The 15,565-nt window shown below is 45.5% G+C and overlaps 1 protein-coding gene across 1 annotated transcript in view; it reads left to right on the top strand.

Moving 5' to 3' along the window:
- The window catches only part of tanc2b (tetratricopeptide repeat, ankyrin repeat and coiled-coil containing 2b), a 128,530-nt gene that overhangs the window by 71,185 nt on the left and 41,780 nt on the right, over positions 1–15,565 (top strand). Inside the window, exons 6-13 of the mRNA XM_070445039.1 lie at positions 2,619–2,876; positions 7,022–7,153; positions 9,857–9,892; positions 10,453–10,734; positions 10,957–11,084; positions 12,449–12,680; positions 13,257–13,426; positions 13,833–14,111. Coding sequence (XP_070301140.1) covers positions 2,619–2,876; positions 7,022–7,153; positions 9,857–9,892; positions 10,453–10,734; positions 10,957–11,084; positions 12,449–12,680; positions 13,257–13,426; positions 13,833–14,111 — 1,517 coding nt within the window. The remainder of the gene's footprint in view (positions 1–2,618; positions 2,877–7,021; positions 7,154–9,856; positions 9,893–10,452; positions 10,735–10,956; positions 11,085–12,448; positions 12,681–13,256; positions 13,427–13,832; positions 14,112–15,565) is intronic.

Raw genomic sequence — 15,565 nt, 5'->3', positions numbered from 1 at the left:
GGTCGAAGGAATTGTCCGTAGAGCTCTGAGACAGGATTGTGTCGAGGCACAGATCCGGGGAAGGGTACAAACATTTTTTGCAGCATTGAACATCCCCAAGAACACAGTGGCCTCTATCATTCTTAAATAGAAGTAGTTAGGAACCACCAAGACTTTTCTTAGAGCTGGCCGTCCGGCCAAACTGAGCAATCGGGGGAGAAGGGCCTTGGTCAGGGAGGTGGCCAAGAACCCGATGGTCATTCTGACAGAGCTCCAGAGTTCCTCTGTGGAGATGGGAGAACCTTCCAGAAGGACAAACATCTCTGCACCACTCCAACCATCAGGGCTTTATAGTAGAGTGGCCAGACGYAAGCCACTCCTCATAAGGCACTAAAGGACTCTGACCATGAGAAACAATGGTCTGGTCTGATGAAACCAATATTGATCTCTTTGGCCTGAATGCCAAGTGTCACATCTGGAGGAAACCTGGCACCATCCCTACGGTGAAGCATGGTGGTGGCAGCATCATGCTGTGGGGATGTTTTTCAGCTGCAGGGACTGGTAGACTAGTCAGGATCGAGGGAAAGATGAACASAGTAAAGTACAAAGAGAACCTTGATGAAAACCTGCTCCAGAGCGCGCAGGACCTCAGACTGGGGCAAGGTTCACCTTCCAACAGGACAGGACGCTCCCCATCCAATCTGACAGAGCTTGAGAGGATCAGCAGAGAAGAATGGGAGAAACTCCCCTAACACAGGTGTGCCAAGCTTGTAGCATCATACCCAAGAAGACTCGAGGATGTAATCGCTGCCAAAGGTGRTTCAACAAAGTGCTGAGTAAAGGGTCTGACTACTTATGTCAGTTTTTTATTTTGAATACATTTGCAAACATTTCAAAAAATGTGTTTTCGCTTTGTCATTATGGGGTATTGTGTGTAGATGAGAAAAACATACAATTTAATCAATTTTAGAATAAGGCTGTAARGTAACACAATGTGGAAAAAGTCAAGGGGTCTGAATACTTTCCGAATGCACTGTACAGTCGTGGCCAAAAGTTTTGAGAATGACACAAATATTAATTTCCAGAAAGTTTGCTGCTTCAGTGTCTTTAGATATTTTTGTCAGATGTTACTATGGAATACTGAAGTATAATTACAAGCATTTCATAAGTGTCAAAGGCTTTTATTGACAATTACATGGAAGTGATGCAAGAGTCAATATTTGCAGTGTTGACCCTTTTTTTTTTCAAAGTCTGCAATCCGCCCTGGCATGCTGTCAATTAACTTCTGGGCCACATCCTGACTGATTCAGCCCATTCTTGCATAATCAATGCTTGGAGTTGTTCAGAATTTGTGGGTTTTTGTTTGTCCACCCGCCTCTTGAGGATTGACCACAAGTTCTCAATGGGATTAAGGTCTGGGGAGTTTCCTGGCCATGGACCCAAAATATCGATGTTTTGTTCCCCGAGCCACTTGCATTGTTTTGTCACCAAACTTTTCCTGGACGGTTGGAAGAAGTTGCTCGGAGGATGTGTGGTACCATTCTTTATTCATGCGTGTGTTCTTAGGCAAAATTGAGAGTGAGCCCACTCCCTTGGCTGAGAAGCAACCCCACTCATGAATGGTCTCAGAATGCTTTACTGTTAGCATGACACAGGACTGATGGTAGCGCTCACCTTGTCTTCTCCGGACAAGCTTTTTTACGGATTCCTCAAACAATCGAAAGGGGATTCATCAGAGAAAATGACTTTACCCCAGTCCTCAGCAGTCCAATCCCTGTACCTTTTGCAGAATATCAGTCTGTCCCTGATGTTTTCTGAAGAGAAGTGGTTCTTTGCTGCCCTTTTTGACACCAGGCCATCCTCCAAAAGTATCGCCTCACTGTGCGTGCAGATGCACTCACACTTGCCTGCTGCCATTCCTGAGCAAGCTCTGTACTGGTGGTGCCTCGATCCCGCAGCTGAATCAACTTTAGGAGACTGCTCTGGCGCTTGCTGGACTTTCTTGTGCGCCTGAAGCCTTTTTCACACAATTGAACCGCTCTCCTTGAAGTTCTTTGATGATCGATAAATGGTTGATCTTAACGTGCAATGCTTACTGTGCAGCAACTATCCGTTTGCCTGTGAAGCCCTGCGAAAGCAATGACGGACACATGTTTCCATTGAGGTAACCGTGGTTGACAGAGGAAGAACAATGATCCAACGCCACTCCTTTTGAAGCTCCGTCTGTTATTTCAAATCAATCAGCTCATGACAGAGTGATCTCCAGCCTTGTCCTCTGTCATCATCCACCTGTGTTAACAGACGAGATCACTGACATGATGTCAGCTGGTCCTTTTGTGGAGGGCTGAATGCAGTGGAAATGTTTTTTTCTTTGGGGATATTTCATTTTTGCATGGCAAATAGGGCTTTGGCAAATTAATTTGCAATTCATGCTGATCCACTCTTCATTAAATTCTGGAAGTTATGCAAATTGCCATCATACAAACTGAGGCAGCAGACTTTGTGAAAATTAATATTTGTATCATTCTCAAAACTTTTGGCCACGACTGTATATGATTGGTTGTGACGTTGGTTCATCAAGCTTGGTCGTAGCAGAGGCAACCTCTCCTCTACTCCCGTTGTTCCTTCCTTCCTTCCAGCCACCCTGACCAGCTACTCGGAGAACGCTGAGCGGGGGGGTAAATACGGTGAGGGGGGTTTCTCGCGTGGCAGTAACCTGAAGCTGTGGCAGAGCCAGAAGTCTGGCACTGACTCATTCCTGTACCGTGTGGATGAGAACATGGCTGCCTCAACCTACAGCCTCAACAAGATCCCAGAGAGACACCTGGACAGCATGTCCTCCCACTCCGCTCACTCCATCCCTCTGTACCTCATGCCTCGCCCTAACTCCGTCGCAGGTGAGTCCCACCCTCTTCCTCGCTCTTCCTGCTTGGTCTGTTCCTACTGTACACACCTATATCCTAACCTTTGACCTTTGACGTTGACCTACAGCTTAACCTTGACTGCGACCTTATGCAGTGTCCTTCCTTCCCCTTTTTATCTAAACGGCGCAAGATAATGATGACCGTCTCATTCTCAGCATAGAGCTCTATTGTTTGATTCCAGGAAAATAAATATATATTTAGCACATTCTGTCAATTGTATCTGAATGTTGAGGGGAACGTTACATAGAAAATGWATATGTGTGTCTAGTTATGACACTTATAGCATGCCTCAAATAGCTTATTCCCCAAAGTATGGCTAAATGCATCTTAAAATGTGAAGTTACATAACAGGCTGCCATTCCTGATGGATCTTATTGTATTATTGTCCTGCTATTCAGAGCCGAGACATTCATTGGAGATGAGCTGTATTACTGAGCCTTCCCTTCAGACGTTACAGTATTGCGAAGATGCAGTGGGGTTCCGACAATGTCAGTACTAACATACCGTTCAGAATGAACTCCCAGTGTATTGTTTCATTCTTAGTAGTGTGCTAGAGTAGATAATGGAACAGTTTCACTATAAGGAGTAATATACCTCACACATCAGTTCTGACCTGCTCTCTATGTTAGCCATGTTCTAATATCTAACTGTCTGTCTGACAGCCAGGTAGTGGGTGTACAGACAGTGGTTTAGAGAGAATGAGCTTCAATCTATTCTCCTGCTTCAATAATGAGTCCTTGAAAAAAGACAGAGCATGCAGGAGGAGTGGGCTCAAGAGCTGCTCGAGAAGTAACATTACATGAGATGAGGTGAGAGCGACAACGAGGGAGGGAGAGGAGCGAAAGAAGGAGAGATTATTTATTTTATCCAGGCCTACAGTAGAATGATCATTGTGAGTGGTGGAATGGGACTGAGAAGGAGGAGAGAAGTGGATGCATTAGGAGGTAGGGAAAGAGGGAGAGCTATCTCCTCCACAATAGGGAAGAAGAGCGAAGGATGGAAGAAAGGAGGGAGGAGAGGAGGCCGTGGATTGGCTGGTCTCCCARGGCAGAGGAACATCAGAGCTTCAGGCATTAACCGTTTCTATCCCCCTGAGTCACTGAGAGGGAGAGAGACACTGCTTTGAAGTGCAGGAGGAGAGAACTAGCTGAGACCATGGAGTGAGAGAAAAGGGAGGCTGCAGAGGTGGAAAATGAGGAGAGGGGGAGGGGGATACTTTATTACCTAATGAGAGAGAAGCTTGTTGGGAGAGTATGAGAGGGATGGAGGGAGGAGAASGATGGAGAGAAAAGAGAGAGGGTGAAGGAGGGAGGAAATATATCWTCTTAATGGAGGATATCTTTTCTGTCTCGTTCACAGTCATCTCAGTACTATTTTAAGTGGAATAGAACAGAAATGAATAGAAACCTCTCATTGAAAAATGTACATTCTCTTCAAACTCTTTGGCCTTGAAGACCAGACTAATAAAACATAGTCAGTAACCCATCAGGTTTTGCACCATGCCATTCTTTAGAATTTTCACCTCTCTGTAGATATTAATAATTTAGTGTGCGTCCATAATGGAGCCATATGGGCCCTGGTCAAAATGAGTGCACTAAATAGCAATAGGGTCCAATTTGGTATGCAACCTGTATTGTGGAAATATTACACTAGAAATGTCAATACCTCTATTTCCCCTTGTAAAGGGAGAGGGAGATTGGGCTGCATCACATTTTAGAGGAGACAATAGCATTTAGTTTATTTCTGAAATGTGTTGTGGGATAACTGGCTGGACTGTTGAAGTCTCAGGCCTACTGCCCAGCCTGGAAGTATATCAGAGAGCAGCAATGTTCCTGGACATGTGCTTTATCACTTGGTTGTTAAAGCAGGAACATGCGCATTCACGCACACAGCTGGGTGAGGTCTCCACCATGCTATTCAGCGCCAGGAGTCATTTCATCAGGATGTCTCTCTCCTCTCTCTCTCTCTCTCTCTCTCTCTCTCTCTCTCTCTCTCTCTCTCTCTCTCTCTCTCTCTCTCACACTTTTTCCCCTCCNCCCCTCCATTTCCATTGAGCACACTAGTTGTGCTATCTTAGCTGCATTGGCACAGACACTGCATTGCTGATAGATAGTGAACTCAACTCTCAAGTCAGTCCTCCTCAGATTAAAACCGAGTTGAAGAAAGGGAAAGGGAGAATTTGAATTTAGCTCCTGACTGTATTCCTAAACCCAAACATCATCTTTGACCTTTTGTCTTAGTTTAGTGGTAACCTGTACCCAGATCTGTTTGTGCTGTCTTGCCAACTCCTATGGTCATTGTCATGCCAAACATGTAGGCTATACATCACAAACGGACCAGGCTAGCGTAGTGGTAGTAGGAGTGGCATTTCTTATCTGAACAAACCAGTCTGTGTCCCAAATGACACCCTATTTCCTATTTAGTGCAAWATATTTCTTTTTACCAGGGCCCATAGGGCTCTGATCAAAAGTAGTGCACTATATAGGGAATAGGGTGCAGTTTGGGACTTACGTCACCCAGTTCCATGACCATGGCCACCCCCATTCCAGTAAGGTCCAGGGCCAAGCCCCCAGCATTCCCAGCTGCTGTCTTCCCTCCATTTTGGGAAAGCTGTGCTGTGAGCTTCATCATTGGTTGACTCCATGGCTAATTTGCTGTAGTGACTCACTGCAATCAACAACACAGACACACATGCTACTGGAGCATTAACACTAAGCTGGTGATGCACACAAGCTGCTGGGAGGTGAACCCTCTGAGACAGAGAGACGGAGAGGAGGAAGAGACCAGTGTTAGACTGATCTGATCCCAGTATACCTCTCTAGATCTCTCCCCGTGGATTATATTGTACTTCCAACCTGGGTGCAGTTTGCCTGGATAGATGCTACTGACGAGTTAGGGCTGATCTGAGAGGGAGTCAATAGAAAGTCATGCTCGACCCCCTTCCTCTCCTTCCTCACTCCATGATGCATCTGTGGATCTATTCAGGTAGAGTTTCAAAGAAGACAGTGCCTCAATGTGTGATCTCTCTCTCTCTCTCTCTCTCTCTCTCTCTCTCTCTCTCTCTCTCTCAAAGCTGTGGTCTGACATTGCTGTAGACATACCTTATAACTGATAGTGCACTTAGTCATACATATGTCCTCCTCTGACTCCGACTGGCTTTGAGACTGCAGCTCCCACTGATGTGGTGGATTGGCGGGTTGAGGGAACTGACCCCCCCACCTCGCACACACACACCAGCCTCTGTAATCTCATTGACAATGCAGTGGCCCCCAGAGTAGAGCTGGTCTGCAGACACAGCATGGTGTGAACAAGCAGCAGTGTCAGTGTGAAGGATTTTTCTCCATGAATAAGACATTTGTCTGCAGAGTTAATTAATCCACAGGGTCTGGGTGGCATCTGCCTCCTCTCACAAGCCCATGGAACAGCCGTTCAGAGGGGGGTGGGGGACAGGTCCATGTAACAGCCATATTGCATCCCTCCCTCCTGCCTTCCTCTCTAAACTTTACTGTGAACTTACTCCGTCTTGACGACCAAACCGCCTCAGGATGCTGGCATGAGCTAGCATAATACTGTATGTGAATCAAAGCTAATAACGGGTTTTCTTTCTCTCCTCTTCTGTCCCCACCTGTCCTACCACACACACACCACACGCACACCACAACAACACACAACACACAACACGACACACTCAATATCCTCACTCACATCTCACTCACTCACTCACTCATCACTCACTCACTCACTCATCACTCACTCACTCACTCACTCACTCACTCCTCACTCACTCACTCACTCACTCACTCACTTCACTCACTCACTCACTCACTCACTCACTCACTCATCACTCACTCTTCACTCACTCACTCACATCACTCCTACTCACTCACTCACTCACACTCACTCACTTCACTCACTCACTCACTCATCACGTCACTCACTCATCACTCACTCACTCACTCACTCACTCACTCATCACTCACTCACTCACCATCACTCCTCACTCACTCACTCACTCACTACTCACTCACTCACTCATCACTTCACTCACTGTCACTCACTCACTCACTCACTCACTCACTCACTCACTCACTCACTCACTCACTCACTCACTCCCTCAGCCACCAGCTCGGCTCACCTGGAGGACCTGACCTACCTGGATGATCAGAGACACACTCCGCTGCGCACGTCGATGCGTATGAATCGACAGAACACACACACCGGGCCAGGCCACGCCCAGACCGACCTCAGAGGTAAGACAGGAGCACTATAGCCCTTCAGAAGAGACAGGTTGCTTCCCAAATGACACCCTATTCTCTATATATAGGGCTTTGGTCAAATGTGCACTATATAGGGAATAGGCTGACATTTGGGACAACCATAATGTTCTCCCCTCGCCATTCTTCCTTCTTTACTTATTTAGCCACTAATGAACTCATCACAGTCTTCTGCCATCCAGTCATACAGTATAGGGATACAGCAAGCTGCTGCCTCAAGTGCTTTTAAAGTTCACACTTAGCTGTGTGTCTCCATAACACATCTACAAAATAATAATTATATCACATGAGCGTGCATGCGTGCGTGCTTCTGCATGTGTGTGTGGGCTCCCCCTAGCCAGCTGCAGAGTAGAGGGCTCTAGGCCTGGTACTCTCCGAGCTCTACAGCCACTTGTTTTTCTCCTCTCCTAAGCGCAGCCAAGTGTGTTTGCAAGCCGGCCCACTGCATCCAGGCATGCTCCTTGCCTCTTCCGATCAGTGTTAGCAACCTTCCTGAGTAAACTACACCTCCTTACTTCAGAGAGAGAGACTTAATTAACTAGTTGGTATGGCCGCACAGAGAGTTTTAAAGGAGAACAAGTTGTCTGCTATAAAAGTAGGTACGGTCGCAAAGAAAGCAACACTTTGCTGCTATATTATAGTGAGTATGTATGAGCYGGTTGTTGTGCTAGTCAGATGGTAACCAAATGCTGAAGCGTCCTCCTTGGTTGGCACTGCTTCACTTCCTTTGTTTTATGTTGTTTGATGCTGTCAGGGAAATCAAGAGACTAGCTCAGTGATGCTGTTTTAAGCCCAGTGAGTGAGTCAGAGTGAAGATAGCAGGGAGAAGAGATCATGTGTACCAAATGGCTCCCTATTTAGTGAACTACTTTTGAACAGGGCCCATAGGGGTCTGGTCAAAAGTAGTGCACTAGATAGGGAATAGGGTGCCATTTGGGAAACGGACATGGTACAGTAGCTTAGCAAGAGATGGTGATAGACCTGGTGAATCAGGCAGATGAAGTTTCTTAGATTGCCGCCCACCTAATACACTCATTCTAGACACACATATGCAGGCACAAAAATCCATGCATGCAAATGTATGCACGTACGCACGAAGGCAGACACACACACGCACATCTGTGGAGTAGAGCTGTCTGGGCCTAATGTAACCCTGGTCCTTCATATGGAGCAGACTGAAGTACCACTCGTCCTCTCCTCCACTCCCTCCATCCTTTCATCCTCCCCTGCTCTGAGTCATCCTCACCTAGTGAATAATTAAAGTGTCTGAGTGAGCCTTTCCGTCTGGACACATACACACACAGTGATACCACTCTGTCTAGCTGGTCAGGGGGAGAGGAGAGGAGCAGAGTGATCCCTAGGCTTATACCTCTCACAGCCTTGTCTAACGGGGAAGTGATGCAGCTCCAGATACAGCACCCCCCACAGACCCGCTCCATGCTCCCTCCTTCCTGCTCACAACATGGCAGCCATGTTTCTAGGATTTTATCACCTTGCAGCAGACCAGCAGAGGCGCTATGACTTAGCTAATAGGCCTAATGCTTAATGGTCTTTGCCATAGACAACTGCTAGTGCTGAGTAGTATCTTGTGTGCGGTGATTACAGTGGGAGAGGAGACTAAATGCCAGCCCTGTATTGGCGCTGGCATTTAGTCACTTAATGAGATTAGCACCACTTAATGCAGGACACCGTATTAATTGACATCTGCTATGGCCGGTGCCCGGTCTAACACACAGTGAAGAGAAAGTGTTGGGTGTGTTCGTTTTTTCCATTACTGATATCTACGACACTCTTTCATAGTCTGAGATTTTATTAATCAGTTTTAGGATCAATTGAAGGATAGCAATGCAGAAAATATTTGAGATGACAAGGCTCAGTGTGTGTGTCTCTGTCTGTGTGTCCATGCTTGTGTATTGTCCGTTTTTGATTGTGGTGATTCAGCGAAATTGAGTTTATGAAGTTGTGTTAGACTGCTTATATACATAATAMATGGTGCTGCTGATGTCAGGCTAAATTGACAGATTGAAAGTAGCTTTTTCCCCAGGTATATCTATACTACTGCACTACTGTGCAGTCAGCAACCATTTTCCCCATCTTATTATTATTATTATTATTGGCTTAGCTGTAAAACATGCTTAGCCCAGCACTTTGTACATTTTGGGAAGGAATGTATTATATAAATAACAGCAATTGGAGCTCATTATATTCTGATGCTCCTTATGTAACACACACACCATTCATCACACGTGTTCTCCCCAGCCCTGACTCATGGTCTGTCTATTGCATTTATGTTGTACTGTGTCGCCTGCCCTAAACCAATAGATAGATATCACTTGACCACAGGATATTTCTTTCTGGGAGTGTACTGCCTTACAATAGATGGATCTGGAGATGTTATTATATCATATTAGTTGATATCTGATGCTGCAGTCTCCATCTCCTATCGCGTCTCTCTGTATCAGTGTTGGGGGCCGGTTCCATATTCCAGTTCTTCATTGGAATTAGAATTGGAATTTCAGTTATTTCCTGAATTGAAATGTAATTGACCTTTGACCACCAACCCTGCTCTGCACCATTAGCATACTGCACACGGCTGCCAGCGTCCATTCTGTTATGCTTCCCATGACCCTGTCTGTTCTTTCATTGCCTTCTCTTTTCTCTCACTTCTGTTTGTCTCAGCTTCTGCTAACAACCATGCCTGGCAATCCCAATCACGTAAGTTTACTTTACTTTAATCTGGTTACATGTCTGGTAACATGCATTTTGTCCATATTTCCACTGATGTTGTTTCAGATAATACAGCTAACTGTAAAATTAAGAGAAGTAGGAAGCAGGACTCCTGTTTAGATTTGGTCCTTCTCTCATCTCCAGACATATATTTTAGTCCAAACATAGTTTACATCCATTCATTTTTTAATACTACTCTTGTTCAGATGAACGGATGCCCAGACAGTCTTTGAAAGACCACACATTTATCTAATGACTCCCCCTGGTGAGGAAAAATAATAGTATTTGTGCTAGGACATACAGGTTTCAATTGTGTAACAAATTAATATTTCCCTTGAATCCCTTCTCTGTCAAACATGATTACAGCAGTGATTACAGCAGTGATTACAGTAGTGATTACAGCAGTAGAAGGAAGTCCCATGACAGTCAGGACTTACTATAGGCCATACACACTCATTATCTTAATGTAGTGGCAGCATTTCTCTGTAAAATAAAGAGCAATCATTGTAACTGTCCATCCTCTCTCTCTCGCCCCCCTGCCCCTCCAGTGCGGTTTGCCCCATACCGGCCACCTGACATCTCCCTGAAGCCCCTCCTCTTCGAGGTGCCCAGCATTACCATGGACTCCGTCTTCACCGGCCGTGATTGGCTGTTCCAGGAGGTCGATGCCCATCTCAACAGAGGCAACAACATCACCAACCTTGGCGTAGTTGTCGTGGGCAACATTGGCTACGGCAAGACAGCCATCATCTCTCGTCTGGTGGCGCTGAGCTGCCACGGAACGCGCATGAGACAGATCGCCTCTGACTCTCCGCAGGCCTCTCCCAAACGTAGGCTCAGATACTCATGAATAGAGAGTGCTATTAAAATGGCCACAACCAACAAGTCAGCTTTCAATAAAGTTTCTAAAAAACATTTATGTTGAACAAAACAGAGGTGGAGTGCATGCTTTGCTATTGTTGGAACGGCAGATTGACCCTTTAAGGTGATATAAAAATGGTTTGACAAACATGCCATTGGTTAAATCCTCTTCCTTCTATGCTTCTTTTCAGATGGAGAGCTCCCCCTTACTCAGCCCCAGCCGGCCTATAGCACGGGTACTCTGGGAGGGGGCAGCTGTCCCGGGACCCCTGAGATGAGACGACGCCAGGAGGAGGCCATGAGGAGACTGGCATCTCAGGTAAAAAAAGATGACTCCAATAACAATTATACCCTCATTGCCAAGCTAGCAGACCAGTTAGAATGCATGCCCAACACGTCTTCATACTAAGTGACATGCTAGTCTGGATTTTGGACCAGTTTCACAGCATATTTGAGACATCAGTACACAAGGCTAGCTGTTTTAATTGCAAACATCCAGTTTGGCCTAGAAACATTCTTTCTAACAACTCTTTCTCTTTCAGTGGAGTAAACGTGTTAACATTTATGAACCTGTCTAGTCTGAAGATAAATATGAATGATGTGTGAGGCGGTGCTTAGTTGCTTCCCTAAATCCCCACACCACTCACATCATACCATAGCCCCAGCTTCCCCTATCCCCTAAATGGGGGTGACAGACGCGCCTTGCCATCTGTAGCCCCTGCCCCAGCCCCATTCCTCTCCCCAGCCTGCTGCATTATGCAGATGTGTTTAAAAGAGAAAAAACAACTTTGCCAGGGAGCCTTATGAAATATGTATACCTGCAGAAAGCCATTTCCCAGCCAAGCTATTATATCTTGTTAACTCGATGCATTAATAATTGAGCCCGCTTCCACTTTTCTCCCTTTGTTTTAAGCCCTGTTTTATTCCTCTGTGACTCAATTAGCATTTTATTCTGATTTGTTATTTCATCCCTGCGGTTTCCTTGATGAAACAGAGGAACAGAGGCTGGCGCTGGGTCCACGTCAACTGTCATAGTCCCCGAGCTGGACACACCTTGCAGCTTTCTAATTGTTTCACTTCACCTCTCTCCTCATCTTTTTCATTTTATTTTTCTCTCCTTTCCTCTTTCACGCCCATCTGTTCTTTGTGTTATCTGCTCGTGGCAGTTTCTAAAGCTTTGTGCTCACCGTGCTGAGAATGTATTATTATAGAGAAACACACTGAGATTACTCATCTGTGTTGTGCTGATAATCATTTAGACTTTTGACTCCTCTGGGTGTCCGTCTAAACATGCAATTAAACACACACTCATTCACATTCATATTTTCTCAATGGCAGGGAGCTCTGAATTATTTATTCGCTGAAAACCGAAAAGAGAAACGAGACGTAATATGTTCATTACACTGCAATCATCCACCATGAACTAGTTGACTTACTCCCAAATCAATTGTAGCAGCGCCAGTTTCTAATTCTTAATGTCAAAACATAGAAAACAGGATCGTGTTCATTAAGCACCAATCTGAAGAATGACCAGGACTTGGTCCAATAAGAAATGCACATTTTATTTTTAATTWAAAAAAAAAAGTTTTTGCTACAGTGTGACCTAATGACCATAACCCAGTCTTGTATTTTCCACCKCCTTTTACTGACCTACCATGTCTCCCCCCTCTCTATCGCCCCCAGGTGGTGGCGTACCACTACTGCCAGGCGGACAACGCCTACACGTGCCTGGTGCCAGAGTTTGTCCACAACGTGGCAGCGTTGCTGTGTCGCTCGCCACAGCTCATCGCCTACAGAGAGCTGCTGCTCAGGGAGCCACAGCTACAGAGCATGCTCAGTCTGCGCTCCTGCGTTCAGGATCCCCTGGCCTCCTTCAGAAGAGGAGTTCTAGAACCCCTGGATGCCCTCTACAAAGGTGATACAACTCTCTGCTCCTATTATACACCCCTAGATAGCTTAATCATAGAAAACTCTACTAGCTGTTGTAGAACTCCTGGATGCTTTCTACAAAGGTGAATTCTGGTCTGCATCGCAAATGGTAGCTTACTAGGAGTAGAGACAGTTTTATCACCTTTGTAGAGAGCGTCCAGGGCTTCTAGGGGTGTCCCCCAAATGTCACCCTATTCCCTATATAGTGCACTTTTTTGACCAGAGCCCTATAGGCCCTGGTTAAACGTAGAGCCCTATAGGGCCTGGTTAAAAATAGTGTGCTATAAGCCCTGGTTAGAAGAAGTACACTATATAGGGAATCTCTGGTCAAAAGTAGTGCACTATATAGGGAATAGGGTGACATTTGGGGGACACCCCTAGAACCCCTGGACGCTCTCTACAAAGGTGATAAAACTGTCTCTACTCCTAGTGACTCTGTCAGCGGGCGTGATCCTCAACACATATGTACAGTATTCTTGATTTTAGCAAGAGTACATTAGGCAGATCATTTGCAATCAGGTTTTTTGGTCCATATTGACTCTTTTCTCTGTGTGTTTTTCAGAGAGGAAGATCGCCTCTGAAGATGACCTGGTCATCCTGATAGATGGGCTAAATGAGGCAGAGTTCCACAAGCCTGACTACGGAGACACCATCGTCTCATTCCTCAGCAAAACCATCAGCAAGTTTCCCCCCTGGCTCAAACTGGTGGTCACTGTTAGGACCACATTACAGGTAGACATATTATACGCATTACAGTCCTCTACCCCTCCAGTAAGCGTGTGGCCATTAAAAACATACAAGATTAACACTGTTAACACCAAACAAGGATAATTGTCTTTTGATAGAGTTTGTCAATAGATTGACATCAGTGGAAGATCCTAGATGGCTTCTATATCTTGTTCTACCTCTCTTTCCCTCCCACCTTTTTTTCTTCTTTAACCCACCTTCATTCTCATCTCTCCCATCTCGTTTCTCCATTTATCCCTTCTTCCCGCATTATTTGTCCATTCATCTTCATCCTCCTCTCTCCTCCTCCTCCTCCTCCTCCTCTTTCCTCCCCTCCTTCATCCATCATTCCCCCCTCTTCCTCCTTCTCCCTTCATCCTCCCCTCTCCCCTCCCTTACTTCCCTCCTATAGGAGATCACCAAGCTGCTCCCATTCCACCATATCTCTCTGGATGGTCTGGAGGAAAATGATGCTATAGACCAGGATTTACAGGGTTATATCCTGCACCGCATCCACAGCAGTCCTGAGATACAGAGCAACATCTCTCTAAACGGCAAGATGGACAACACCACCTTCGGAAAGCTCTCCGCCCACCTCAAGGCCCTCAGCCAGGGATCCTACCTGTACCTAAAACTCACCTTTGACCTTATAGAGAAGGGGTACCTGGTCCTCAAGAGCTCCAGCTACAAGGTAAGCCTGCCTGGGGGGGGGGGGGGGGGGGGGGGGAATACTTTACAGTATGCATTATTGCCTTAGTTTTATTCTCGTCTTTATTATTTTCTTTATCCTACTTTTAATTACACCAAACAAAAATATAAAAGCAACATGTAACAATTTCAATGATTTTACGGAGTTACAGCTCATATAAGGTAATCAGTCAATTGAACTAAATTCATTAGGCCCTAATTTATGGATTTCACATGATGCAGCGATCAGTAGGCCCATCCACTGGGGAAACAGGCCCATCCACTGGGGAAACAGGCCCAGCCAATCAGAATGAGTTTTTCCACACAAAAGGGCTTTATTGCAGACAGAAATACTCCTCAGTTTCAACAGCTGTCTGGGTGGCTGGTCTCAGACGATCCCGCAGATGAAGAAGCCGGATGTGGAGGTCCTGGGCTGGCATGGTTACACGTGGTCTGCGATTGTGATGCCAGTTGGACGTATTGCCAAATTCTCTAAAATGACATTGGAGGCAGCTTATGAACATTACAATCTCTGGCAACAGCTCTGGTGGACATTCCTGCAGTCAGCATGCCAATTGTACGCTCCCTCAAAACTTGAGACATCTTTGGCATTGTGTTGTGTGACAAAACTTCACATTTTAGAGTGGCCTTTATTGTAAGGTGCACCTGTGTAATGATCATGCTGTTTAATCAGCTTCTTGATATGCCACACCTGTCAGGTGGATGGATTATCTTGGCAAATAAGAAATGCTAACTAACAGGGATGTAAACAAATTTGTGAAGAAAATATGAGAGAAATAAGCTTTTTGTACGTCTGGAAGATTTCTGGGATCTTTTATTTCAGCTCATGAAACATGGGACCAACACTTTACATGTTGCGTTTATATTTTTGTTCAGGATATACAATGCATTCGGAAAGTATTCAGACCCCTTGAGTTTTTGTTACGTTACAGCCTTATTCTAAAATTGATTAAATCGTTTTTTCCCCTCATCAATCTACACACAATACCCCATAATGATAAAGAAAAAATAGGTTTTTACTCAGTACTTTGTAGAAGCAGCGATTACAGCCTCGGGTCTTCTTGGGTATAACGATACAAGCTTGGCACACCTGTATTTGGGGAGTTTCTCCCATTCTTCTCTGCAGATCCTCTCAAGCTCTGTCAGGTTGGATGGGGAGCGTTGCTGCACAGATATTTTCAGGTGCAAAGATGTTTGATCGGGTTCAAGTCCAGGCTCTGGCTGGGCCACTCAAGGACATTCAGAGACTTGTCCCGAAGCCACTCCTGCATGTTTTTGGCTATGTACTTACATTTACATTTACATTTACATTTAAGTCATTTAGCAGACGCTCTTATCCAGAGCGACTTACAAATTGGTGCATTCACCTTATGACATCCAGTGGAACAGCCACTTTACAATAGTGCATCTAAATCTTTTAAGGGGGGGAGGGGGGGG

Source organism: Salvelinus sp. IW2-2015, linkage group LG8 (assembly GCF_002910315.2).
Source record: "Salvelinus sp. IW2-2015 linkage group LG8, ASM291031v2, whole genome shotgun sequence".
NCBI classification, from domain to species: Eukaryota; Metazoa; Chordata; class Actinopteri; order Salmoniformes; family Salmonidae; genus Salvelinus; species Salvelinus sp. IW2-2015.
Note: the sequence above shows the minus strand (reverse complement) of the source record. Positions and strands in the feature narration are given on the sequence as shown.